At 43.9% G+C, this 26,828-nt stretch overlaps 4 protein-coding genes and 2 pseudogenes across 4 annotated transcripts; 1 reads left to right on the forward strand and 5 right to left on the reverse strand.

Moving 5' to 3' along the window:
- The first annotated feature begins 292 nt into the window (after window positions 1–292).
- On the forward strand, window positions 293–1,210 carry LOC134193109 (uncharacterized). The gene is made up of 3 exons (XM_062661898.1): window positions 293–559; window positions 633–740; window positions 804–1,210. Exons 1-3 carry the CDS (start codon window positions 365–367, stop codon window positions 984–986), a joined length of 486 nt encoding a protein of 161 aa, XP_062517882.1. The 5' UTR covers window positions 293–364; the 3' UTR covers window positions 987–1,210.
- A 1,834-nt stretch (window positions 1,211–3,044) lies between these two features.
- LOC134193048 (synapse differentiation-inducing gene protein 1-like) lies at window positions 3,045–3,970 on the reverse strand. The gene is made up of 3 exons (XM_062661831.1): window positions 3,689–3,970; window positions 3,523–3,627; window positions 3,045–3,419 (listed from the first exon to the last, which is right to left on the reverse strand). Exons 1-3 carry the CDS (start codon window positions 3,890–3,892, stop codon window positions 3,231–3,233), a joined length of 498 nt encoding a protein of 165 aa, XP_062517815.1. The 5' UTR covers window positions 3,893–3,970; the 3' UTR covers window positions 3,045–3,230.
- Window positions 3,971–8,234: 4,264 nt separating this feature from the next.
- LOC134192862 (beta-galactosidase BoGH2A-like) lies at window positions 8,235–11,158 on the reverse strand (annotated as a pseudogene).
- Window positions 11,159–11,669: 511 nt separating this feature from the next.
- LOC134193315 (proline-rich transmembrane protein 1-like) lies at window positions 11,670–12,604 on the reverse strand. Its single transcript, XM_062662144.1, has 3 exons — window positions 12,370–12,604; window positions 12,204–12,308; window positions 11,670–12,110 (listed from the first exon to the last, which is right to left on the reverse strand). The coding sequence occupies exons 1-3, from the start codon at window positions 12,571–12,573 to the stop codon at window positions 11,922–11,924; spliced, it is 498 nt and encodes a 165-aa protein (XP_062518128.1). The 5' UTR covers window positions 12,574–12,604; the 3' UTR covers window positions 11,670–11,921.
- Window positions 12,605–21,218: 8,614 nt separating this feature from the next.
- On the reverse strand, window positions 21,219–23,483 carry LOC134192863 (beta-galactosidase BoGH2A-like; annotated as a pseudogene).
- Window positions 23,484–25,596: 2,113 nt separating this feature from the next.
- LOC134192705 (spore coat protein SP85-like) lies at window positions 25,597–26,297 on the reverse strand. Its single transcript, XM_062661456.1, has 3 exons — window positions 26,034–26,297; window positions 25,871–25,975; window positions 25,597–25,767 (listed from the first exon to the last, which is right to left on the reverse strand). The coding sequence occupies exons 1-3, from the start codon at window positions 26,235–26,237 to the stop codon at window positions 25,621–25,623; spliced, it is 456 nt and encodes a 151-aa protein (XP_062517440.1). The 5' UTR covers window positions 26,238–26,297; the 3' UTR covers window positions 25,597–25,620.
- Between the last annotated feature and the right edge of the window lie 531 nt (window positions 26,298–26,828).

Consider the following 26,828-nt stretch of genomic DNA (forward strand, 5'->3'; position numbering starts at 1 on the left):
TCACGGGAAATGGAATAATGGAAATGTAAAGTCATTTAATCATTGACATTAACGTGACAATTACAATAAACCCAAATATCCCCAAACAAGTTGCAAACACCAGCTCCTTCGACAAACGTAAGAGAATAGCAATAGAAGGAATTCAACCTGACATTCATGAACTTGCATCACTCATTGAGTTCTTCGCTGCGTACAGACAGCAGCCGAGCTATGAATTCCTCTGCCAGAGACTACGCATGCGCAATGATAAGATTACATGACAACGGTCACAAGCTACGCATGCGCAACGTCAAAGTGACGTCACAAACTGCTAGATCAGCGACATTTGAGCACGTACCAGCCTGCGACGTCGTAACGATCCACAATGGAAAGTAACGCTTACCCTGCCGAGAAAAGCGGCTATGACCAGCCACCACCGAGCTACTACCCATCTCATGATCAGCAACCTCCTCCACCGAATCCTTACACTGCGCAACCACAGCCGATGATGTATCCGCAGCAACCCCAACCTATGATGTATCAGCAGCAACCGCAGCCTATGATGGGCTATACACAGCAGGTATAAGATGGCTTTTTCTCAATAACTTCCTGGTTAATTAACTAAGTTAGATGATCTGATCGTGTCATTCCAGACGGTCTACGGTGCCCCGCTCGTGAAAGACTACATGGTGCTGTCTCTCATTACATTGGTGTGTTGTTGTTGGCCGATTGGAATTTGCGCTCTGTTGAGCTCGATGAGGGTGAGTCACATATTTAAGTTATTTATTGTAACGTGTAAGTATGTTTAATGTTCCGGTGCTTAGGTTCGAGAATCTCTGAGAATCAATGACCGCGCTGGCGCGGAGGAGGCCTCAAGGACTGCCCGCACGTTGAACATAGTTGGAATTGTCATTGGTTCTCTCATCGTGGTTGGTGTTATTGTGGCAGTGGTAGTGACCAGGGTCACTCTTTGCTCAGACCATGACCGCCACTATGGCCGCTGCTGACCCCAGCATTTTCTCTTGTGTCTTTGTGTTGACACTAGACTGACTGCTTGTACTGATAGGTACCTAGGTACGCATGTGGTGTGTGTGTGTGTGTGTGTGTGTGTGTGTGTGTGTGTGTGTGTGTTTGTTTGTTTTCTACCTGGCTGTAGTGGAAGTAGAAGGGCTGGAGCATGGAAAGTGACTTCATTGTAAATTGAAATCGGTGATTCAAGTTCGTTTTCAAAGTCTTTTCTTGTTCTGTGGCTAACTGCTAGGGTCCTGGTTCTACTAGGGACATCAAGGTGCTTTACACCACCATGGTACCTAGTAGCCTCGCCCCAGACGCAGTGTTGATTACAGTGGATGAGCTGCCATCACTCTAGGGGTGGCCCCCCTTCCGGGACTGCAATCACAGTGCCTCCTCTGGGGCGAGCCTACTATGGTATTTGGCACCCTGTAAGTACAGCTGAAAATACCATGTGAGGTTGCCAGTCAAAATTTGGACCCAAATTGTGGGATTGAGAGGGTCTTACTACTGTTGTTAATATTTGAAAGTAAGTTCCTTCAATATTCATCCTACCATTGCACTAACTTTGTCACTTGATTTGTGTTAGTTTATCACAAATAAACCAAACCTGTTGTTTTCAAAGTTATTCTGAGCACAATTTAGGATCCCAATTCCCAACAAATGATTATTAATTAACTCCCTCCAAAACTCATGTTGACCTTTAGAAGACAACCAGCAAAGCTAAAGCAAATGAAGAAGCACTGAAGTGCTACACCCTCAACTGCTACAAAGCGTTCATCCACCTTAACTGGTCTGGGGGACCAATTATGGTTGCTATAGTTGGTCTGGTATTGCCATAAGACTTAAAGTTGTCCCGGACCCTACCCTTACCTTTCTAACCCTAACCCTAACCCCAACCATATATAATGCTAGCTCGGGACCAGTTATGGCTAGGAACAGTTGTCATGACAGGGCACAGTGTTTATGATTTGTTCAGCAAGTGCCTAATGTAACGTTCTAGCTGACTTTGTCTAATGTTTCCATCTTCCCGTCCCATTCTGTACACCGCTTTTGTATGGTGATGACACACTAGCCTCGGCCTGCCAGACCCGTGTAGTGCCGATTCAAAATCGGCTAGTTTTGAATCGGTGCTACATGGGTCTGGGAGGCCGAGGCTAATGACACACTGCATGCAACTGCTAGCTTTAGCTGCAACGAAAACGAGAGTCTGCACTATAGGAGTGAATTTTGGATTTGCAGAAGTCGCTCGCTCTTTCTAGAATTTTTAGAAGTTGTACACATGCCTGTGTTCACGCGGTTGTCGGGAGTCTTGCTTCTCCATGCCAATCTACATATGCACACAAATAAAGTAGCTCAGTCTTCCCTGTCTCTGTGGTCATCTTGCCAACATTATACCCTGGTCTTTCAGCGGGATGGTGCTTCTCTGTAAAAGCTGACCCTCTAAAAAGGTAACTTACCCAAAATACTGTGCTATAGGTGGAAAGAATAGTTACTATTTTGGCAAACGGTACACAAGAAAAGAACTTGTATTTGCCATTCCATCTACATTACTTCGACATATTCTAGCACTGCTAACTTTTAGCAAGCAGCTCACTGCCAAACATCTACTTATACATAGTAAAGAAAAAGGAAGTTCATTTTTAAGGAAGTTCACTTTCAATCTGTGAGCACATACAGTATTTAGGGGTAGAAAACATGGGAGCCAAGAAGCCATGGCCCTAAAAAAATTTCCTTCTTGCTGCATTACATGCATATGCATGCACTAAAGCATAATTGTGTTGCACACCTACTGTGATGTAATGCTTGGCCCCTAAACCTCAACAACTTCTTACACCTATGTATGTATACTGTATATGATTGATGTTGCATTAGAAATCAGTCTGCAGATTAATTAACGACAAACAGTAACAAGAGAGAGGAGTGTGACAATTGCCTACAGTACTTGAACCATAGTCTCCATACTTGCCATTTCCAGTTATTTCTACTTTCTGTCATCTGTCGATTCTAGCTCGCTCAACAAACCAGACATTTCACGCTCAACAAACCAGACATTTCACGCTCAACAAACCAGATATTTAGCAAAACAGTTGCTACATAAAACAGACACCGTCGTCAGACACATACGCGCACAGGCACAGACAATAAGAGTCTCTACAACAAAATCACCCTAACTTCTATAAATAAAGACACTTGTTTGGAGATAAAGATACGTGTCTGAGATTCACGTTGAGGAACCATTAACAATCCCGACTATAACGACGGTTGGTGCAAGAATTGACTCTGACTACAATGGCCACCACCACTGCCACAATCACAATGACAATCACAATGCAACCGATAACAATTCCGGCGATATTCAAACTGCGTGCACTCCTGGACGCGTTCATCGCACCGACGTGATCTCCCACCCTCAGAGCATCTCGAACCTGTACAACAAAGAAACCATTGCAATGCACTACGTTGTGGGTGTGCCGGACACAAATACAACGAAATCCGGTCTTCCGGCACAAACACCAAATCATGTCTGACCCTCAGTGAGCTCATCACCGCGCATATTCCGATCGGCCAACAGCAACACAGCAAAGTCACCAGCGACAAGCCCATGTAATCATTCACATTTTCGACTGTGACGACCTGTAAACGAAGACGGAGTGAAGCAAGTAGTTTTTTTATGATGCTGAGCGACCCATTTGACCTGTGTAGGTGGTACCATGAATTGGGGGTGCTGGGCATTGGGATACATCATCGGTTGAGGCTGCTGTGTGTTGGGATACTGCGTTGGTTGAGATGGCGGATAGTAGGAACCCGGGGGCGGCGGCTGTTCATGACCCAGGCTACTGTAGCTTGGTGGCAACTCGTCAGGATCCTTCTTTTCAACAGGGGCAACGTTAGATTCCATCGCAGCGGCAACAAATGTTCTAGAAAGTACAGTACAGCACGCACACTGCGCAATAACAGATATCCGGGTTTTAATGACGTCATATTCTTCACAGGACGTGCCATTTCTGTACGTCCCACATCGTTACGTAACTCGAGTACGACGCGTCTTCTAATCAGTTCATGTACACAAGAGGGCTCTACGGATGTCGGTAAAGCTGGATTTACAATATGCCAACGCTTGATCGTCGCGTCGCGTGCGTCGCGTTGTGTCGTCTTGCGTGGGAGTGGCACGCGTCGCGCGTAACGCGTTGTGCCATTCACAATATTATTTCAGCGCCCTGTAGACGTCGCTGCATGAATTCATGAACTAACCACTCGCGCTTCGATTTTCTACTGGCAGAACTCTGCCGGAACCACTAACTTGCTCAAAATCCATTTCCATGCGTTTTCCCTAGCACGCTAGTCTTTGTACATCTTGCAGCTGATCATCCACGAGCAAGGACAGCTCCCTAGACAATCTATAGACCGCTCAACGTCGAGTACAGCGCCGAAATCAGTAATCATCACTAACGGAAGCCACACGTGCATTTCTAGGTGGCTCTGATTTGTCGAAATCAAGGTGCTACTTCCGACGCGATGTTCTATTTGGTTCTATTTGGACGCGTTGCGTCGCGTGCGTCGCGTCGCGTCGTGTCAGTTACAATTTGAACTTAGTACGACGCGACGCTCAAGCTTTGGCGTATTGTTTGCAAGCGATCGAAGCGAGCGAGTTTCTCTAATGCGTCAAAAGAGTACTCTTGAGTGTCCGTCCGTGCGTACGTCCTTCCGTGCGTACGTGTGTCCGTCCGTGCGCCACCACCCCTACCCCGCGGGGGAATCGTTTAAGAATTGATAAATTCGAATCGTTCTTTGCTAGTTTTGAAGAAAGTAAACATACAATAGTTTACGTCATGTGATGTCATCACTAGAGATGTTTCTATGGAAACTATGCTCACTTATGTTACTGTGTTCCACCACCCCTACACCCAGGGGACAGCTGTTGCAAATCAATCATTTTGAATAATTGTTTATTTTCCTCGATGGGTGCCAAAAATTGACACTTCACGTTATGTGACGTCACTCTGTAATTATTGCTATGGCAACAAGATTGAATTAGGCGTAAGCAGCGTTTTTACTTATATAGCGTCTTGTACTAGCTGTTTTGTGACAGTTAATGCTGTTCTTAGCTGTTAATAATAATTAGCTGATGTAATGAAAGTTAACAACTGCTAACATCGCCATCGAAACATTGCTCACTTACTGTTACTAAGCATGCGCGTTTTACTGTGCGTTGCGCACCACTCCTAACTAGCCACCCCACGAGCGAATTGAAGGAACAGTAGTTTACACGTCTACACCGTTGGTTAGGCGCTTCTCCGTTATCTTGACTATTGATTTACGTAACTAACTGTGACACTTCATGTGACGTCATCGCTAGACACTATTGACTGAAGAAAGCGCGCAAAGTACACAGTTGAAAGAAATTTGAAGAAAACAAGTCACTTACGACAGTAAAGGGTTTATTAATTGTACGAAGTTGTTTCGAACAAAACTGATTTGCTGTCCATCGAGTGCATTCAGCAGTATGTAGCTAATCTACCCGTGCACCTGGCCGATGCAATCTTGCTAGCCGCGGCCGATATGTTTTGTGACTGAATTTGCATTGAAATATTTCGCTTGCTGACTGTCGCTCCATAGAGGACGTCTAAATCTAGTGAGTGAAATATTGATCAAAGTTAGATCGACTCATGGTACTTCACACAATGATTATCTAGAGAGTGATCAGTTTTGAGGCAGCTTTCGACGGTTGTGAGCTGTATATGTGAGTGAGTATCGATTTGTGTTGATCGCGATTATCTAGAATGAGATTTCATTGCGATCGATGTGTGAAGTAATAGACACCCTATAGATGCAACAGTCGTATTTTGCTTTATGCCGCTTTGACTATGTAAATGCTGCCCGAATCACTGCGTCTGCAAGTTACTACGATATCTAGCAGCAGCTCTCTTTTCTTGATCTTTTACTACATACCGCTAGTGTATTGAACAACGTATTCTAGACGTTGCTTTAAAATTTTACTCTGCAGCTGTATAGTACGTGCTCGCTCGCACAGTTGGGAATGCAATGAGCACCCATTATTATTTTAAATCCAGCTTAGAGGTAAAGTAAGAGTCAGTACAGCCTCTGGTACGTACAGCTCCTAGATTCTAGTACAGTATACAGTACGTCCTTTCTTTCTTGACGAAACAAAAACAAAATTACCACTCTAATTGGGTGGACGTTCCGTGACCCTTCCGGCCATTTCAATTTTCAGTTTTCAAATTTCAATTTTATTTTTCATTTTTTTTGTTTTTCAATTTCTTGTCAAAGGTTTTCAATTATTTTGTTGAAAAAATTAATTCGGCGAGCAAATATTTATTTTTATTTTTTATTTTTTATTTTTTCATTTCTTGTTTTTGATTTTTATTCTTCATTTTTGAAATGACTCTGACACATAGACTCTGTAATATCTAGGTAGACGTATGGCTCGAGATCTAGAAATAACCCTATTTTACAGGGCTATTGTACCATGGCAACGGAGCCAAAATTAATGTTGGTGACTCCAGAGAACTGTTCCTTGGCTCCAGTAGGCTACAACAATTAAGTAATACCATCCGGATGACCCCGATCGACAATCCGGAGAATGACGAGGGCGGAGAGAGACTGAGTCCAGCCTATTCATTCTCTGCACTTAGCTCTATAGAGGTGAGAAGAAAAAAGATTGACTGAGTGCAGCTTTTGAAATCGATGTCTCATTGAAGCATCGATATCAAGACTTGATTTCTTTGGTAGAATTTAAAAACTTTTTCTCTGAAAAAAATAGATGTAGGGATTGTATAAAAAGTAACAAAAACAAGATCTATAGATAATAGGAAGCCAGACATCATCAGTGAATCTTTCCAACGCCCAAAATGTAAAATCTAGGGAATGTGGGGGTTGGAAGGATTCACTAATGATGTCTGGCTTTAGTTCATAGTATCTATAGATCTGTGTGCGACGCAAATCGCAAACGATTTCAGACTAGACCGGACAATGGCAAACATGATTGAATTACACAGTTTTGGTGCTAAACTCTTTCATAAACACGTTTGGCCTATCTAATTGGCTCTTCGTCCATTGCCCCTGGTTGCCATGGACAAGCAATCGCAAATACTGCTCTGTGATTGGCCCGAACTGTGCAATAGCATTGATGACGGTTGTTGGGTAAAATCTGCTTGAAAGAAGCACAATTTATAATTAATTAACATTGATTTTGGTTTCTCTAGCCACCAAAAGAATAGAGTTCGGGTAATTCTAAACCGTTTTTTCAAGTTTCACAGCCGTATGTAACGTACAAAAACAGATATACGTGGAGAAGAAGAAGAAAATTGGCACATGCGCCTCCGAGGATAGCAACTGTTTTCTAGGTTGCTAGATGATTAGTGACCAAAACAAAAATAGGATATAGTACAGGACGTACAAACATTTCATTTCGTTGATTTTGACAACTTTTAGTTTCCATTTGGTATGTTTTCTAAGCGTACAAAAAGACGACCACGCCCCTACAACGCTCCAAAACCGGGGCAATCCCTACATACAGGGTACTGCCGTACTGTGTGATTATTTAATTATGGTACTGTAGTTGTCGCTAGAAATTGGGCAGTTTAGCATATGCGAAATAACTAGAATATCAGGATATTCTAGAGTCTAGATTGACGTTGACTCCAGGCACTATGAATGCTTAGCCACTGGTGTCTAGGCTGTGACCCACATGGCTCCACATGGAAAAACCACCTACATCCCTGCCGTGTTGTTGTCGGGGTCTTACGTAGTGTCATGAAAGGTCTCAGTCTGTGTTCGCGTTGTCAATGCTTTGGCATTGGTCTTCTTTGCTGTGGCCAGTTAACTTACTAGGGAGTGAATGTCTTGTGATTACTGTTGCTTGTTTGGACTCCTGCTCTGTTCTGGTGTCTTCTCTAAATGCGTCCTTCTTAGATGCACTCTGTTTTTCGTCACTAGATCTTGCCATCGGTCGTTTCCAATATTGAGTTACACAATCTCTTGTCGAGCTGACATTGAGTACAAACTGATGACGGGCATATCAACGCAGTGAGCTAGACTTAATGCTCTGCAGCCCAGTATTTTATAAACCATTAGTAAATGAGCAACCCAATCGAAGCCTTCATTTGCTTTATGAGTAATGTTATATTTTCTTAAGCTAGAACTAAAAATCGAATTACAAAAGACATCAACAGAGTTAACAAACAAAAAGATTACACTGACATATGGCAAGCAAACGTAAAGTGGCTAACGCAAAATTGATTCTATTCGACACTATTTGAACAGTCGGGCAACAGCACTCACACAGCAACACCATTTTGCACCACACGACATAGTATGAAATCATTTGTGCTGCACTATTGATCTTCTAGCCACTTGCAACACACCAAACTGATCGGAATCGGATACAAAATGAATGGTCACTTGATCACTTCATACACCCTCTACTGTGGCCTTCACAACAACATCAACCATCGGTTCCGACACGACGTCAGGAGGCAAATAATCGTGCGACGACCCCCCTCACTATCAATTTCCCTCATACGATACCGATGATGAGCTGAAGACGCGTGATCAGCCGTCACCTGTATGATAGCACGAGCCAACCCATGAAATGCGCTCATCCACTTCACCTTATTCGGTACGTGACAGAACGGATCTCCATTGCCAACGCCAATAATACGGCCCGGACCGCTGGAAATGCTAAAGGTAACGTTGTGTGAAGCAGAGTTGACGACTCGACCTTTAGAGTCAACAATAGAAGCCCTCACCATACCAGCATCTTGTCCGTTCATAACGAGAGCTTTTCCCGTTCCCGTATTCATACTTGGTACATCTACCGACAATTTGATAGCGGCCGGGTTGCCTGTTGTCTCTAACGTATAGGATGCAACCACGTGGCTTGCAGTCACCATTCCTACCGCAGAAAGATTTCCGGTGACGTAATCAACGTTGTTCCATTCTGCCCAACCTAGCCAACTGATTGTCTTTACTCCTTGAGATTTACCATTCAAGAACAGTTCCGCCAGCGGAGCGTTCGTGTACATCTGGATGGTCCGTGTGCTGCCTCCGACATCCGCCTCCCAGTGCTGAACAATATATATCATGAAACCCGAATTACTACCCGCAGGTAGCCAAGATGGTGATGTTGGATTGCCAAGCATGCGAACACAGTAAGTGAGATCATGAGAGCTGGAACTCATGTTCGTCGAATTTAGAAGGAACCACGCTTTGTACCAAAATGCTGATGCCTTGGGAAATCCAGCCAGATCAATAGATGCGAATGACGAAGACACCATGGGCCACCCGTTGCAGCACGGTTCTCCATAGTAATCAAACAGAGTCCACACGAGTGTCCCGCAACAAACTCGCGCTTTAACTCTACACCGTTTTGACCGGAGTTGCAGTTTCCATTGACATTTCCAACGCTAGGTCGAGAGCTGTTGGACGTGTCTTCGCCACGATTGGTGATACACGAACAGCATTCGGATCCGATTGTTGGTATCTTGGGGAAATCTTTGTGAAAGCCATCAAAATCGTTTCCGTTCCTGTGAGAAAAGTCTTGGACATCTAGTACAGGAGAGAGAGAATCACCCAATCGGCCGTTCATGTTGGCACCAACAGGACGGTACGGATCTTCATGTTTGGACACAGTCTTGAACATCTGCCCACTTCTCCTGCTGCTGGACCGTCACTCTCCATGCAACCACCCTCGTTGCAAAACGACCAAACCATGACACTGGGATGGTTGTTGCGATCACGTCTCACCATATCTCGCTGATCCATCAACCACACACTGTTATTACCAAACTTCATATTTTCGTCCCATGCAACCACACCGAGTCGATTAAGAATGTCAAGCAAAACCGGTATTGGTGGATTGTGTGACATACGCCAAGAGTTGCCACCAAACGCTCTGAGCATTTGAGCCCGAAAGAGATTGACTCTGTCTGGAACTGCCACCCCCACTCAAGTGAAATCATTGTGATCACAGAAACCTCGCCATTTATACGGAACGTCGTTCAAGAAGAATCCCTGGTTAGGATCCAATTTGGCAAGCCTTGCTCCAACAGTTGTGCTAAAGGTGTCGAGAAGTGCAAATCCATCCATGACGGACGTCTGCAAAGTGTACAAGTATGGACGGGGAGTACTCCAGAGCTCAGCCTTTGAAATCTTAAAACTTGCCTTAGCCACCTCAGTCATATTAGAAGAAACAGAAACGGATGACGACGTTGCCTCAACAACTTCTTCCCCATTCTCATCAAACAAAGCAAAATAGACTACAACGTTTTCTTCAGATTGAGTCAAAGCGTCGTTAGTGACTTCGGCGGTTGCCATAAACAACGCACCATCCGAATATCGGCCCTTCGTTGCAGCACTAGGTTCATGATCATGTATTTCTCCTGTCACCTCCGATGCACCATACAGACCTTCTACGAACAGACGAACATGAATGGTTCGGATGAGATAAGTGTGACGGTAAATCCCACCGCCTTCATACCACCAGCCTGTTCCGCTAGCTGCTGTGCACATGACAGTCAGAACGTCCTCATTCGCCTCCCCGGTACCATACACTACACTGCTGGCATTGTCAAGACGAACGGAGAAACTGGTGTATCCCGACTGATAGTAGAGAAGAAACTGACCGTTGAGATACCTCATGCTGGCACGAAATGTTCCCTTGAAATAGACCCAGATCGAACTGCCTTTTCAGTCAGACAGGAGATTAAACTGTTTGCGGTACAAAGACATGTTTTGGGGCAAGTAGGTACACCGCTTTTGTATGGTGATGACACACTAGCCTCGGCCTCCCAGACCCGTGTAGTGCCGATTCAAAATTGGCCAGGTTTGAATCGGCGCTACATGGATCTGGGAAGCCGAGGCTAATGATACACTGCATGCAACTGTTAGCTTTAGCTGCAACGAAAACGAGAGTCTGCACTATAGGAGTGAATTTTGGATTTGCAGAAGTCGCTCGCTCTTTCTAGAATTTTTAGAAGTTGTACACGTGCCTGTTTTCACAACCTTGCCTGAAGCCTTGCTTCTCAATGCCAATCTACATATGCACACAAATAAAGAAGCTCCGTCTTCCCTGTCTCTGTGGTCGTCTTGCCAACATTATACCCTGGTCTTTCAGCGGGATGGTGCTTCTCTGTAAAAGCTGCATGACCCTCTAGAAAGGTAACTATACCCAAAATACTGTGCTATAAGTGGAAAGAATAGTTACTATTTTTGGCAAACGGTACACAAGAAAAGAACTTGTATCCGCTGTTCCATCTACATTACTGCGACATATTCTAGCACTGCTAATTTTTAGCAAGCAGCTTGCTGCCAAACATCTACTTATACATAGTAAGAAAAAGGAAGTTCATTTTTAAGGAAGTTCATTTTTAAGGAAGTTCACTTTCAATCTGTGAGCACTTACAGTATTTAGGGGTAGAAAACGTGGGAGCCAAGAAGCCATGGCCCTCAAAAATTTTCCTGCTTGCTGCATTACATGCATACGCATGCACTAAAGTATAATTGTGTTGCACACCTACTGTGATGTAATGCTTGGCCCCAAAACCTCGACAACTTCTTACACCTATGCATGTATACTGTACATGATTGATGTTGCATTAGAAATCAGTCTGCAGATTAATTAACGACAAACAGTAACAAAACCACTTTGTGTCCATACTTGCCATTTCCAGTTATTTCTACTTTCTGTCATCTGTCTATTCTAGCTCGCTCAATAAACCAGACATTTCACGCTCAACAAACCAGATATTTAGCAAAACAGCTACTACATAAAACAGGCACCATCATCAGACACATACGCGCACAGGCACAAACAATAATAGAGTCTCTACAACAAAATCACCCTAAGTTATATAAAGACACTTGTTTGGAGAGAAAGATATGTGTCTGAGATTCACGTTGAGGAATCATTAACAATCCCGACTATAACGACTGTTTTTGCAAGAATTGACACTGACTACAATGCCCACCACCACTGCCACAATCACAATGACAATCACAATGCAACCGATAACAATTCCCGTGATATTCAAACTGCGTGCACTCCTGGACGCGTTCATCGCACCGACGTGATCCCCCATCCTCAGAGCATCTCGAACCTGTACAACAAAGAAACCATACGTTGTAGGTGTGACAGAAACCGAAATACATCGAATCCGGTCTTTCTGCACAAACACCAAATCATGTCTGACCCTCAGTGAGCTCATCAGCGCGCATAATCCGATCGGCCAACAGCAACACAGCAAAGTCACCAGCGACAAGCCCATGTAATCATTCACAGGTCCAACTGAGACGACCTGTAAACAAAGACGGAGTGAAGCAGGTAGTTCTTTTAAGATGCCGAGCGACCCATTTGACCTGTGGAGGTGGTACCATGAATTGGGGGTGCTGGGCATTGGGATACATCATCGGTTGGGGCTGCTGTGTGTTGGGATATTGTGGTGGTTGAGATGGCGGATAGTAGGAACCTGGGGGCGGCGGCTGTTCATGACCCAGACCACTGCAGCTTGGTGGCAACTCGTCAGGATCCTTCCTTTCAACAGGGGCAACGTTAGATTCCATCGCAGCTGCAACAAACGTTCTAGAAAGTACAGTACAGCACGCACACTGCGCAATAACAGATATCACGGTCTAGTGACGTCGTATCCTTCACAGGATGTGCCATTTCTGGACGTGCCATTTCTGTACATCCCACATCGTTACGTAACTCTCCATACCGAGTACGACGCGTCTTCTAGTCAGTTCATAATTGGATGTACAAGAGGGCTCTGCGGATGTCGGAATAGGAGAGGGTCTGTCAGGAAAGTGTAGTTTAGCGTACCCCTGCGCGTCTGACTTCCAGGCAATAGACGAGTAAGTAAAGTAAAACTCAGTGTACAGTCTCTGATACGTACAGCTCCTAAATTCTAGTACAGTACGTCCTTTCTTTCTTGACAAAAACAGAGACAAAATTGCCACTGTAGTTGGACACATAGACTCTATAATGTCTAGGTAGGCGTACACGTATGGCTCGAGATCTAGAAATACCACTATTTTTACAGGGCTATTGTACCATGGTAACGGAGCCAAAATTAAAGTTGGTGACTCCAGAGAACTGTTCTTTGGCTCCAGTAGGCTACTACAAGTAATACCATCCGGATGACCCCGATTGACAATCCGGGGAATGGCGAGGGCGGAGAGAGACTGAGTCGAGCCTATTCATTCTCTGCACTTACCTCTAGTTGTACGGTATTCGTAGGCGCCTCGCATTCGTGAGTAGCACGTCCAACGGAGTTTTCAGGCCGTCTACTGAAACTCCGAGTCCTAGCTAGACAATACGTATTTATTGAAACCCTAACTGTCATGGAAGTAAAAATGCAAACGTCCTAGTAGTTTAGATTACGTATTTAGGCCTGGTATAGGTAGTCGTCGTTTTTCGATTGTGATCAAGACAATTGAAATGTACAGTCAAGGTATGCACTCAGTTCCGTTGTAACGACAGTGGTATGGTAATTACTGACATATCGGCAAACATTGACTATCAACAGTGTTAGATGCAGCACAGTGTAGTAAAGGATTGATCATACTGTAGTACGGGACGTGTGAATAGTTGAATGTAGGTGGCATTCCAGTGGCGGATCTAGGGTAGGGGTTGTGGGGGTTGGAACCTCTCTTTTGTTGGCCTTGGAGATAAAGCACAAGGTCTTGAAGCCGCGTTGTGCTCATTTTCAGTATTTAATTAAAAATGACTAAGCGGATTCTTGGCGAAGTGAGACATCTGGCAGCGAAAATTCAGACTCGTGACCGAGATATCTCTGTTGGGTAGGGAATGGTTTACTCGGTACGTAACTGAAAGAATGAAGGCAACAAGGCAGGATATACACAACCTCTTTGACAACTGGTATCAAGACATTCTGCGACTCGCAGACAGGATTGGATCCGTTGAATCTGTTCCAAGAAAAACAAACTTACAGCAAAACCGGAGCAATACACATACTAGTAGTCGGAGTCCGATTGAGCACTACAAACGATCCGTTGCGATACCCCTCCTAGACCTCTGCTTCTTCAGATGCGCGAATGATCTAATGGTGAGCAAGATAATGTCCGAGCATTGTTGTGTCTAGTGCTTACCCTTCTGGTTCGTTCCGATTTTGATCCAATGAATGGAAAGCCGATCTTCCATTCCCGAAGTCTCTAGGAGGTGAAGTGAGAAGGCGGCAGTCAGTATAGCAAAGCAAATACCAGGAAATGCAAGAAGCAAGGAAAACAGAGCAAGAGTGCAAGAAGGCCATACCCAACAATTAGGTAACCTTCTTCTGGCCTTGGGAGCCTGTGACTCTCGGTTGTACCCGAATGTTCATCGTCTGCTATTGATAGCATGTACGCTGCCTATCACAGTGCAGAAGCAGAGAGGTCATTTGTTTCTAGTGAGGAGACTGAAGACTTCAGCAAGGTCTACCATGGCAGAGGAGCGTTATGCACACCTATCAGTTATCGCCATGCATTACAAAGACCGGGTCTTTGCAGTAGTCTATGCATAATGCAGTTAGATTCTGTTAGTTTTGACGATTTAAGGAGTTTATGACATGACACATTGCTAGAGATATGTTGCCATAGTTGTTGCCATTTACTTTAGCTAAGCTGTGAGAAGCCTGGGCCATTTGCACCTCTAACGATACGAATGCATTGAATGAAGTCGGCGTGGTCTATCAAAGTTTGCAACCTCCTCTTCTAATTAGCTAAATAATCCTGGACTGCGCCTGCATTCAACTCCTGAAGGTGTTTCTTGGTTGTCAAGTAGACACAATCCCTAGCTACAATAAAAAAGGATGGGGTGACGAAAGTTCATGAAGATTTTTCGTCGACGTTTGCTCACCTAGACGAATCGTTCTTAAACTCATCTGTAGTCGGACACGGAAACGATTTTTAAGGTAGGTCCTATATCATGAAACGTGGTCGTGGGGAGGAGAAATTTGAGATTTGTGTGTACACACATCATATATACATATACATATATATATATATATATATATATATATATATATATATATATATATATATATATGTATGTATGTATATACCAAGAGCTCGACCATATAGGACCAGGCCCCTCTCCGTTGTGCGACCCGAATTAGAATTCTCGCTACGCTCGGCAATAAAGACCCTTTTTGGAGAGAAAGCTACGTAACAGTGAGTACACTCACAGCTACGCAATAACCGATATCAGGGGTTTTAGTGACGTAGTATTTCCACAGGACTTGCATTTTTCTGTACGTCCCACATCGTTACATAACACTCCGTACCGACGAAAAGATGCGTCTTTTAATCAATTAGATTGGATGTACCCACCTACGCTCGTCGAAAAGGGGAGGGGCTGGCAGGAAACCTCCTCCCGCGCGTCTGACTTCCGGACAAAAGACGATTAGGTAAAGTAAAGTCAGTACAGCCTCTGGTACGTACAGCTCCTAAATTCTTTCTTTCTTGACAAAAAAAAACAAAAACAAAACTACCACTCTAATTGGATACAGTCTGTAATATATATATATATATATATATATATATATATATATATATATATATATATATATATATATATATATATATATATAAATCCCAACTTTCTGTTTGGACGTCCTGCGTATTTTGACCTTACCATCCGTAACACAGTCCAATTGAAATTTGTTGCCAACAGTGGAAATTCTGCTGGTTCAGCTGCAGCAGCAGGTGAACTTGAAAAAGATCTCAAGTACGAAGAAGCAGTCGCTGACAGTGGTGCTTTGTTCTTCTCACAAGCATTGGAAACGTATGGTTGTTGGACTCCTGCTAGTCTGGATACTATTAGAACTATTGCGTCTAGAGTAGTGACTGCGACTAGTATTCCTTTTACACAAGCGTATTCTAATTTAATGCAACAACTGTCTGTTAATTTGTGGAAATTTAATGCTCGCATGATACAAAGTAGATTAATATTAGATGCTGATGTAATTGCTTGGGATTTGCCGGTTTTGTCTGTTAGTAGTTTGTTATAAAATATAATATTGTTTCTCTCTCTAATATACATATATATATATATATATATATATATATATATATATATATATATATATATATATATATATATATATATATATATATATATATATATATATATTGATGTTTGTAGCACACTAAAAAGTGCAGTTCCCTTAACTATAAGGTTTACTGTAAATCTTCAAGAAAGAACTAGTAGTTGCCGTGGAGGTGGATCCCCAAAATTAGATCTATATCTTTCACATATACATGTACATTGTTTCGAGATGAGGCTGCCAGATACTCTGAGCAACCAAGCCATCTGACGGAAGAGTATCTTGGAAAGTCCAAAGATTCTCTTGACCTGGTTGATTCGAACCTCAAAGTATTAGATTGTGTCGTCCTCTTCGGATCTTACGCTAAATTGTGTTGAGGAGTTGATAGAGGAAGATCAATCCACAAGTTGTCTTTTAATTAATATATACTGTGCCTACTGACTTCCGGTGTCACGTGTACACAACGCATAATGTAATAATGGACCGCTCGCCCCATCAGTTTGAGAGAGCTTGGGTGGTGTGAGAAACAGACATGCAACAAATAGGAAACTTAGCTCTAGAGGTGAGAAGAATAGAGATTGAATGAGTGCAGCTTTGAAGTCGAAGATCGAAGCTTCAATATCGATCTGCATCATCATCATCATGACTTGATTTCTTTGATATTATTTATAAAATAATTATGGTACAGTACTGTAGTTGTCTCTAGAAATTGGCATAAGCGGAATAATTAGAATATCGGGAATTTTTTGGAGATTGACGTTGGCTCCAGGCACTGAATGCTTGGTGTCTATGCCACACCGGGTGACCCACATGTGGCTCGACACGGGAAAACCAACTGCATCCCTGCCGTGTTGTTGTCGAGGTCCTACGTAGTGTCATGCAAGGTCTCAGTCTGTGTTCGCGTTGTCAATGCTTTGGCATTGGCCTTCTTTGCTGTGGCCAGTTAACTTACTAGGGAGTGAATGTCTTGTGATTACTGTTGCTTGTCTGTGACTCGTGCTCTGTTCTGGTGTCTTCTCTGAATGCGTCCTTCTTTGTTGTTTTTCAATGTACTCTGTTTATAGTATCAGTAGATTTTACCATCGGCCGTTTCCAATATTGAGTTATCCAATCTCTTGTCAAGCTGACACTGAGTACAGGTTAGAAAATACTGAGATGCAGAGCAAGAAGTCTAGCTCAGTGCGTTGATATGCCCGTCAGCAGTTTGTACTAAATGAACAACCCAATCGAAGCCTTCATTTGCTTTATGAGTAATGTTACATTTTATTAAGCTAGAACTAAAACAACCCGAATTACAAAAGACATCAAGAGAGTTAACGAACATAAGGATTACACCGACATGGCAAGCAAACGTAATGTGGCTAACGCAAAATTGATTCTATTCGACACTATTTGAACAGTCGGGCAACAACACTCACACAGCAACACCATTTTGCACCATACGACATAGTATGAAATCATTTGTGCTGCACTATTGATCCTCTAGCCACTTGCAGCACACCAAACTGATCGGAATCGGATACAGCAAGAATGGTCACTTGATCACTTCCTAGACCCTCTACTGTGGCCTTCACAACAATATCAACCATCGGTGCCGACACGACGTCAGGAGGCAAAATAATCGTGCGACGACTCCCTCACTATCAATTTCCCTCATACGATACCGATGATGAGCTGAAGACGCGTGATCAGCCGTCACCTGTATGATAGCACGAGCCAACCCATGAAACGCGCTCCTCCACATCACCTTATTCGGTTCGTGACAGATCGGATCTCCATTGCCAACGCCAATAATACGGCCTGGACAGCTGGAAATGCTAAAGGTAACGTTGTGTGAAGCAGAGTTGACGACTCGACCTTTAGAGTCAACTATAGAAGCCCTCACCATACCAGCATCTTGTCCGTTCATAACGAGAGCTTAAAAAATTTCCTGCTCGCTGCGTTACATGCATAGGCTTGCACTAAAGCATAATTATGTTGCACACCTACTGTGATGTAATACTTGGCCACAAACCTGGACTACTTCTTACACCTATGTATGTATACTGTCTAGGATTGATGTTGCATTAGAAATCAGACTATACTAGCAACCATCACAATGACAATCACAATCACAATGAAACCGATAACAATTCCGATCATACTCAAACTGCGTGCACTCCTGGACGCGTTCATCGCACCGACGTGATCTCCCACACTCAGAGCATCTCAAACCCGTACAACAAAGAAACCATTGCAATGCACTACGTTGTGGGTGTGCCGGAAACAAATAGAACGAAATCTGGTCTTCCTGCACAAACACCAAATCATGTCTAACCATCATTGAGCTCATCAGCGCGCATATTCCGATCGGACAACAGCAACACAGCAAAGTCACCAGCGACAAGCCCATGTAATCATTCACATTTTCAACTAGGACGACCTCTAGACGAAGACGAAGCGAAGCAGGTAGTTTTTATGCTGAGCGACCCATTTGACCTGCGTAGGTGGTACTATGAATTGGGGGTGCTGGGCATTGAGATACATCATCGGTTGAGGCTGCTGTGTGTTGGGATACTGCGGTGGTTGAGATGGCGGATAGTAGGAACCTGGGGGCGGTGGCTGTTCATGAACTGTAGCTTTGGTGGCAACTCGTCAGGATCCTTCTTTTCCACAGGGGCAACGTTAGATTCCATCGCAGCGGCAAAAAATCTTCTAGAGAGTACAGTACAGCACACACACTGCGCAATAACAGGTATCCGAGTTTTAATGACGTCTTATCCTTCACAGGACGTGCATTTCTGTACGTCCCACATCGTTACATAAATAACTCTCCGTACCGAGTACGACGCGTCTTCTAATCAGTTCATAATTGGATGTACAAGAAAGCTCTGCGGATGTCGGAAAAGGGGAGGGGCTGTCAGGAAAGTGTACTTTCGCGTATACCCCCGCGCGTCTGACTTCCGGGCAAAGGACGAGCAAGTAAAGTAAAAGTCAGTACAGCCTCTGGTACGTACAGCTCCTAAATTCTAGTACAGTACGTCCTTTCTTTCTTGACAAAAACAAAACCAAAATTGCCACTCTAGTTGGACGGACACATAGACTCTGTAATATCTAATTAGCTAATTAGGTACACGTATGGCTCGAGATCTAGAAACAACACTATTTTACAGAGCTTTTGTGCCATGGCAACGGAGCCAAAATTAAGTCCAGAGAACTTTTCTTTGGCTCCAGTAGGATACTACAAGTAATACCATCCAGATGACACCGATTCACCATCCGGGGAAAGACGAAGGTGGAAAGAGACTGAGTCGAGTCTATTCATTCTCTGCACTTAGCTCTAGAGGTGAGAAGAAAGAAGATTGAATGAGTGCAGCTTTTGAAATCGATGTCTCATAAAAGCATCAATATCATGACTTGATTTCTTTGGTAGAATTTTAAAAACTTTTTCTCTGAAAAAAAAGAAATATAAATAGATGTAGGGATTGTGTAAAATGTAACAGAAACAAGATCTATAGATAATAGGAAGCCAGACATCATTAGTGAATCCTTCCAACGCCCAAAATGTAAAATCTAGGGAATGTGGGGGTTGGAAGGATTCACTAATGATGTCTGTATTTGGTTCATATTATCTATAGATCTGTGTGCTACGCAGATCGCAGACAATTTCAGACTAGACCGGACAATGGCAAATATGATCGAATTTCACACTTTGATGCTAGACTCTTTCATAAACGCGTTTGGCCTATCTAATTGGCTCTTCGTCCATTGCCCCTGGTTGCCATGGACAAGCAATTGCAAATACTGCTCCGTGATTGGCCCAAACTGTGCAATAGCATTGATGACGGTCGTTGGATCAAATCTGCTTGAAAGAAACACAATTTATAATTAATTAACATTGATTTCGGTTTCTCTAGCCACCAAAACAATAGAGTTCGGGTAATTCTAAAGTGTTTTCTCAAGTTTCACAGCCGTATGTAACGTACAAAAACAGATATACGTGGAGAAGACGAAGAACAAAATTGGCGCATGGGCCTCCGAGGATAGCAACTGTTTTCTAGGTTGTTAGATGACTAGTGACCAAAACAAAAATAGGATATAGTACAGGACGTACAAGCATTTCATTTCGTTGATTTTAACAACTTTTAGTCTTCATTTACTATGTTTTCTAAGAGTGCAAAAAGACAACCACGCCCCCACAACGCTCCAAAACCAGGGCAATAACCTACATGCAGGGTACTACCGTACCCTGTGATTATTTAATTATGGTATTGTAGTTGTCGCTAGAAATTGGGCAATTTGGCATTTGCGAAATAATTAGAATACCAGGAATTTTTTGGAGTCTAGATTGACGTTGGCTCCAGCCACTGAATGCTTGGTCACTGGTGTCTAGGCTGTGACCCACATGGCTCGACACGGGAAAACCAACTGCACCCCTGCCGTGTTGTTGTCGGTGTTTTACGTAGTGTCATGCAAGGTCTCAGTCTGTGTTCGCGTTGTCAATGCTTTGGCATTGGTCTTCTTTGCTGTGGCCAGTTAACTTACTAGGGAGTGAATGTCTTGTGATTACTGTTGCTTGTCTGTGACTCCTGCTCTGTTCTGGTGTCTTCTCTGAATGCGTCCTTCTTAGATGTACTCTGTTTTTCGTATCAGTAGATTTTGCCATCGGGCGTTTCCAATATTGAGTTATACAATCTCTTGTCAAGCTGACACTAAGTACAAACTGCTGACGGGCATAGCAACGCACTGAGCTAGACTTCATGTTCTGCAGCTCAGTATTTTTCCAACCATTAGCAAATGAACAATCCAATCGAAGCCTTCATTTGCTTTATGAGTAATGTTAGATTTTACTAGTTAAGCTAGAACTAAAAAAACCGAATTACAAAAGACATCAACACAATTAACGAACAAAAGGATTACACCGAGCAAACGTAATGTGGCTAACGCAAAATTGATTCTATCCGACACTATTTGAACAGCCGGGCAACAACACTCACACAGCAACACCATTTTGCACCACACGACATAGTATGAAATCATTTGTGCTGCACTATTGATCTTCTAGCCACTTGCAGCACACCAAACTGATCGGAATCGGATACAAAATGAATGGTCACTTGATCACTTCATACACACTCTACTGTGGCCTTCACAACAATATCAACCATCGGTGCCGACACGACGTCAGGAGGCAAATAATCGTGCGACGCCCCCCTCACTATCAATTTCCCTCATACGATACCGATGATGAGCTGAAGACGCGTGATCAGCCGTCACCTGTATGATAGCACGAGCCAACCCATGAAATGCGCTCATCCACGTCATCTTATTCGGTACGTGACAAAACGGATCTCCATTGTTAACGCCAATAACACGGCCTGGACCGCTGGGAATGCTAAAGGCAACGTTGTGTGAAGCAGAGTTGACGACTCGACCTTTAGAGTCAACAATAGAAGCCCTCACCATACCAGCATCTTGTCGGTTCATAACGAGAGCCTTCCCCGTTCCCGTATCCATACTTGGTACATCTACCGACAATTTGATAGCGGCTGGGTTGCCTGTTGTCTCTAACGTATAGGATGCAACCACATGGCCTGCAGTCACCATTCCTACCGCAGTAAGATTTCCGGTGACGTAATCAACGTTGTCCCATTCTGCCCAACCTAGCCAACTGATTGTCTTTACTCCTTGAGATTTACCATTCACGAACAGTTCCGCCAGCGGAGCATTCGTGTACGCCTGGATGTTCCGTGTGCTGCCTCCCACATCCGCCTCCCAGTGCTGAACAATATATATCATGAAACCCGAATTACTATCCGCAGATAGCCAAGATGGTGATGTTGGATTGCCGAGCATGGGAGCACGGTAAGTGAGATCATCAGAGCTGGAACTCATGTTTGTCGAATTTAGAAGAAACCACGCTTTGTACCAAAATGCTGATGCCTTGGAAAATCCAGCCAGATCAATAGATCCGAATGACGAAGACACCATGGGCCACCCGTTGCAGCACGGTTATCCATAGTAATCAAACAGAGTCCACACGAGTGTCCTGGCGACAAACTCGCGATATAATTCTACACCATTTTGACCGGAGTTGCAGTTTCCGTTGACATTTCCAACGCTAGGTCGACAGCTGTTGGACGTGTCTTCGCCACGATTGGTGATACACGAACATCATTCGGAACCGATTGTTGGTATCTTGGGGAAATCTTTGTGAAAGCCATCAAAATCGTTTCCGTTCCGGTGAGAAAACCCTTGGACATCTAGTTCAGGAGAGAGAGAGAGAGAGTCACCCAATCGGCCGTTCATGTTGGCACCAACAGGACGGTACGGATCTTCCTGTTTGGACACCGTCTTGAACATCTGGCCCACTTCTCCTGGTGCTGGACCGTCACTCTCCATGCAACCACCCTCGTTGCAAAACGACCAAACCATGACACTGGGATGGTTGCGATCACGTCTCACCATATCTCGCTGATTCATCAACCACATACTGTTATTACCAAAATCCCTATTTTCGTCCCATACAACCACACCGAGTTGATCAAGAATGTCAAGCAAAACCGGTATTGGTGGATTGTGTGACATACGCCAGGAGTTGCCACCAACCGCTCTGAGCATTTGAGCTCGAAAGAGATTGACTCTGTCTGGAACTGCCACCCCCACTCAAGTGAAATCATTGTGATCACAAAAACCTCGCAATTTATACGGAACGTTGTTCAAGAAGAATCCCTGGTTAGGATCCAATTCGGCAAGCCTTGCTCCAACAGTTGTGCTAAAAATGTCGAGAAGTGTAGATCCAGCCATGACGGACATATGCAAAGTGTACAAGTATGGACGGGGAGTACTCCAGAGCTCAGCCTTTGAAATCTTAAAACTTGCCTTAGCCACCTCAGTCATATTAGAAGAAACAGAAACGGATGCCGACGTTGCTTCAACAACTTCTTCCCCATTCTCATCAAACAAAGCAAAATAGACTACAACGTTTTTTGCAGATTGAGTCAAAGCGTCGTTAGTGACTTCAGCGGTTGCCATAAATGTCGCACTATCCCAATATTGACCATTCGTTGCATCACTAGTTTCATGATCATGTATTTCTCCTGTCACCTCCGATGCACCATACAGACCTTCTACGAACAGATGAACATGATTTGTTCGGATGAGATAAGTGTGACGGTAAATCCCACCGCCTTCATACCACCAGCCTGTTCCGCCAGCTGCTGTGCACATGACAGTCAGAACGTTCTCATTCGCCTCCCCGGTACCATACAGTACGTTGCTGACATTGTCAAGACGAACAGAGAAACTGGTGTATCCCGACTGATGGTAGAGAAGAAACTGACCGTTGAGATAGATCATGCTGGCACAACATAATCCCTCGAAATAAACCCAGATCGAACTGCCTTTTCAGTAAGACGGGAGATTAAAATGTTTGCGGTACCAACACATGTTTTGCGGCAAGTAGGCGTGGCTTCTCGGCCATATCCATATCTTCAAGGACTGCCCGCACGTTGAACATCGTTGAAATTGTCATTGGTTCTCTCATCGTGGTTGGTGTTATTGTGACAGTGGTAGTGACCAGGGTCACTCTTTGCTAAAAGTATGACCGCTACCATCACCACTGCTGACTGGAGCATTTTCTCCTGTGTCTTTGTGTTGACACCAGACTGACTGCTTGTAATGATATAGGTGGTAGTACCTAAGTACGCATCTGTGGTGTGTGTGTGTGTGTGTGTGTGTGTGTGTGTGTGTGTGTGTGTGTGTGTGTGTGTGTGTGTGTGTGTGTGTGTGTGTGTTTCTAGCTGGCTGTAGTGAAAGTAGAAGGGTTGGAGCATGGAAAGTGACTTCATTGTAAATTGAAATCAGTGATTCAAGTTCGTTTTCAAAGTCTTTTCTTGTTCTGTGGCTAACTGCTAGGGTTCTGGTTCCACTAGGGACGTCAAGGTGCTTTACACCATGATGGTAGGTAGTAGCCTCGCCCCAGACGCGGTGTTGATTGCAGTGGATGAGCTGCCATCACTCTAGGGGTGTCCCCACATCCGGGACTGCAATCACACTGCCTCCTCTGGGGCGAGGCTACTGTGGTATTTGGTACCCTGTAAGTACAGCTGAAAATACCATGTGAGGTTGCAAGTCAAAATTTGGACCCAAATTGTGGCATCGAGAGGGTCTTACTACTGTTGATGTTAATATTTGAAAGTAAGTTCCTTCAATATTCATCCTACCGTTGCACCAACTCTTGTCACTTGACTTGTGCTAGTTTATGACAAATAAACCAAACCTGTTTTTTCAAAATTATTCTGAGCACAATTTAGGATCCTAATTCTCAACAAATGATTATTAATTAATTACCTCCAAAACTTTTGTCGTCCTTTAGAAGAAAATCAGCAAAGCTAAAGGAAATGAAGAAGCACTGAAGTGCTACACCCTCAACTGCTACAAAGCGTTCATCCACCCTAATTAAGTGGTCTGGGGGTCCGGTTGTGGCTGTCATAACTGGTCCGGGGACCAATTGTGGTTGCCATAGTTGGTCTGATATTGCCATAAGACTTAAAGTTGTCCCGGACCCTACCCCAACCTCTGTAACCCTAACCCTAACCCTAACCCTAACCCCAACGCTGTATAAAGCGAGCCCGGGACCAGTCATGGCTAGGACCAGTTTCATGACAGGGCACAGTTTTCATGATTTTTTGGGCAAGTGCCTAGTGTAACGTTCTAGCTGACTTCGTCTAATGTTCCATCTTCCCATCCCATCCTGTACACCGCTCTTGTACGGTGATAACACACTAGCCTCGGCTTCCCAGACCCTGATTCAAAATCGTCCAGTTTTGAATCAGCGCTACATGGGTCTGGGAGGCCGAGGCGCATGACACACTGCATGCAGCTGCTCGCTTTAGCTGCAACGAAAACGAGAGTCTGCACTATAGGAGTGAATTTTGAATTTGCAGAAGTCGCTCGCTCTTTCTAGAATTTTTAGAAGTTGTACACGTGCCTGTGTTCACGAGCTTGTCGGGAGTCTTTCTTCTCCATGGCAATCTACATATGCACACAAATAAAATAGCTCAATCTTCCCTGTCTCTGTGGTCGTCTTGCCAACATTATACCCTGGTCTTTCAGCGGGATGGTGCTTCTCTGTAAAAGCTGACCCTCTTAAAAGGTAACCATACCTAAAATACTGTGCTAGAAAGAATAGTTACTATTTTGGTAAACGGTACACACACGAAAAGAACTTATATTTGCTGTTCCATCTACATTACTTCGACATATTCTAGTACTGCTAAGTTTTAGCAAGCAGCTTACCGCCAAATATCTACCTATGCATAGTAAGAAAAAGGAAGTTCATTTTTAAGGAAGTTCACTTTCAATCTGTAAGCACATACAGAATTTAGGGGTAGAAAACGTGGGAGCCAAGAAGCCATGGCCCTAAAAAATTTTCCTGCTGGCTGCATTACATGCATAAGCTTGCACTAAAGCATAATTATGTTGCACACCTACTGTGATGTAATGCTTGGCCCCAAACCTCAACAACTTCTTACACCTATGTATGTATACTGTATATGATTGATGTTGCATTAGAAATCAGTCTCTATCTAGCGAAGGTCACCACCACTCCCACAATCATAATGACAATCACAGTGCAACCGATAATAATTCCGACGATATTCAAACTGCGTGCACTCTTGGACGCGTTCATCGCACCGACGTGATCCCCCACCCTCAGAGCATCTCGAACCTGTACAACAAAGAAACCATTGCAATGCACTACGTTGTGGGTGTGCCGGAAACAAATAGAACAAAATTCGGTCTTCCTACACAAACACCAAATCATGTCTGACCCTCATTGAGCTCATCAGAGCGCATATTCCGATCGGACAACAGCAACACAGCAAAGTCAGCAGCGACAAGGGCATGTAATCATCCACATGTCCAACTGTGACGATCTGTAAACGAAGACGGAGTGAAACAGGTAGTTTTTTTATGCTGAGCGACCCATTTGACCTGTGTAGGTGGTACCATGAATTGGGGGTGCTGGGCATTGGGATACATCATCGGTTGAGGCTGCTGTGTGTTGGGATACTGCGGTGGTTGAGATGGGGGATAGTAGGAACCGGAGGGCGGCGGCTGTTCATGTCCCAGAGAACTGTAGCTTGGTGGAAACTCGTCAGGATCCTTCCTTTCAACAGGGGCAACGTTAGATTCCATCGCAGCGGTAACAAATGTTCTAGAAGTACAGTACAGCACGCACACTTCGCAATAACAGATATCCGGGTTTTAATGACGTCATATCCTTGATAGGACGTGCCATTTCTGTACATCCCACATCATTACGTACTCTCCGTATCGTGTACGACGCGTATTCTAATCAGTTCATAATTGGATGTACAAGAGGGCTCTGCGGATGTCTGAAAAGGGGAAGGGCTGTCAGGAAAGAGTAGTTTCGCGTGTACCCCTGCGCGTCTGACTTCCGGGCAAAAGACGAGTAAGTAAATTAAAGTAAAAGTTAGTACAGCCTCTGGTACGTACAGCTCCTAAATTATAGTACAGTAAGTCCTTTCTTTCTTGACAAAACAAAAACAAAATTACCACTCTAATTGGACACATAGACTGTAATATTTAATTATGTACACGTATGAAATAACACTATGTTACAGGGCTATTGTACAATGGCAACGGAGCCAAAATTAAAGTTGGTGACTCCAGAGAACTGTTCTTTGGCTCCAGTAGGATACTACAAGTAATACCATCCGGATGACCCCAATTGACCATCCGGGGATAACGAAGGCGGAAAGAGAC

The sequence above is a fragment of the Corticium candelabrum genome, chromosome 17 (assembly GCF_963422355.1).
Source record: "Corticium candelabrum chromosome 17, ooCorCand1.1, whole genome shotgun sequence".
NCBI classification, from domain to species: domain Eukaryota; kingdom Metazoa; phylum Porifera; class Homoscleromorpha; order Homosclerophorida; family Plakinidae; genus Corticium; species Corticium candelabrum.

Coding starts and splice junctions, on each gene's coding strand:
- LOC134193315 (XM_062662144.1), bottom strand. CDS start 12,573: ATGGAATCTAACGTTGCCCCTGTTGAAAGGAAGGATCCTGACGAGTTG. Junction 12,309..12,369: donor TCATGGTACCACCTCCACAG/GTCAAATGGGTC, acceptor CTTTGTTTACAG/GTCGTCTCAGTTGGACCTGT. Junction 12,111..12,203: donor CGCTGATGAGCTCACTGAGG/GTCAGACATGAT, acceptor TTTGTTGTACAG/GTTCGAGATGCTCTGAGGAT.
- LOC134192705 (XM_062661456.1), bottom strand. CDS start 26,237: ATGGAATCTAACGTTGCCCCTGTTGAAAGGAAGGATCCTGACGAGTTT. Junction 25,976..26,033: donor TCATGGTACCACCTACACAG/GTCAAATGGGTC, acceptor CTTCGTTTACAG/ATCGTCACAGTTGGACATGT. Junction 25,768..25,870: donor CTCTGATGAGCTCAATGAGG/GTCAGACATGAT, acceptor TTTGTTGTACAG/GTTCGAGATGCTCTGAGGGT.
- LOC134193109 (XM_062661898.1), top strand. CDS start 365: ATGGAAAGTAACGCTTACCCTGCCGAGAAAAGCGGCTATGACCAGCCA. Junction 560..632: donor TGATGGGCTATACACAGCAG/GTATAAGATGGC, acceptor GTGTCATTCCAG/ACGGTCTACGGTGCCCCGCT. Junction 741..803: donor CTCTGTTGAGCTCGATGAGG/GTGAGTCACATA, acceptor TCCGGTGCTTAG/GTTCGAGAATCTCTGAGAAT.
- LOC134193048 (XM_062661831.1), bottom strand. CDS start 3,892: ATGGAATCTAACGTTGCCCCTGTTGAAAAGAAGGATCCTGACGAGTTG. Junction 3,628..3,688: donor TCATGGTACCACCTACACAG/GTCAAATGGGTC, acceptor CTTCGTTTACAG/GTCGTCACAGTCGAAAATGT. Junction 3,420..3,522: donor CGGTGATGAGCTCACTGAGG/GTCAGACATGAT, acceptor TTTGTTGTACAG/GTTCGAGATGCTCTGAGGGT.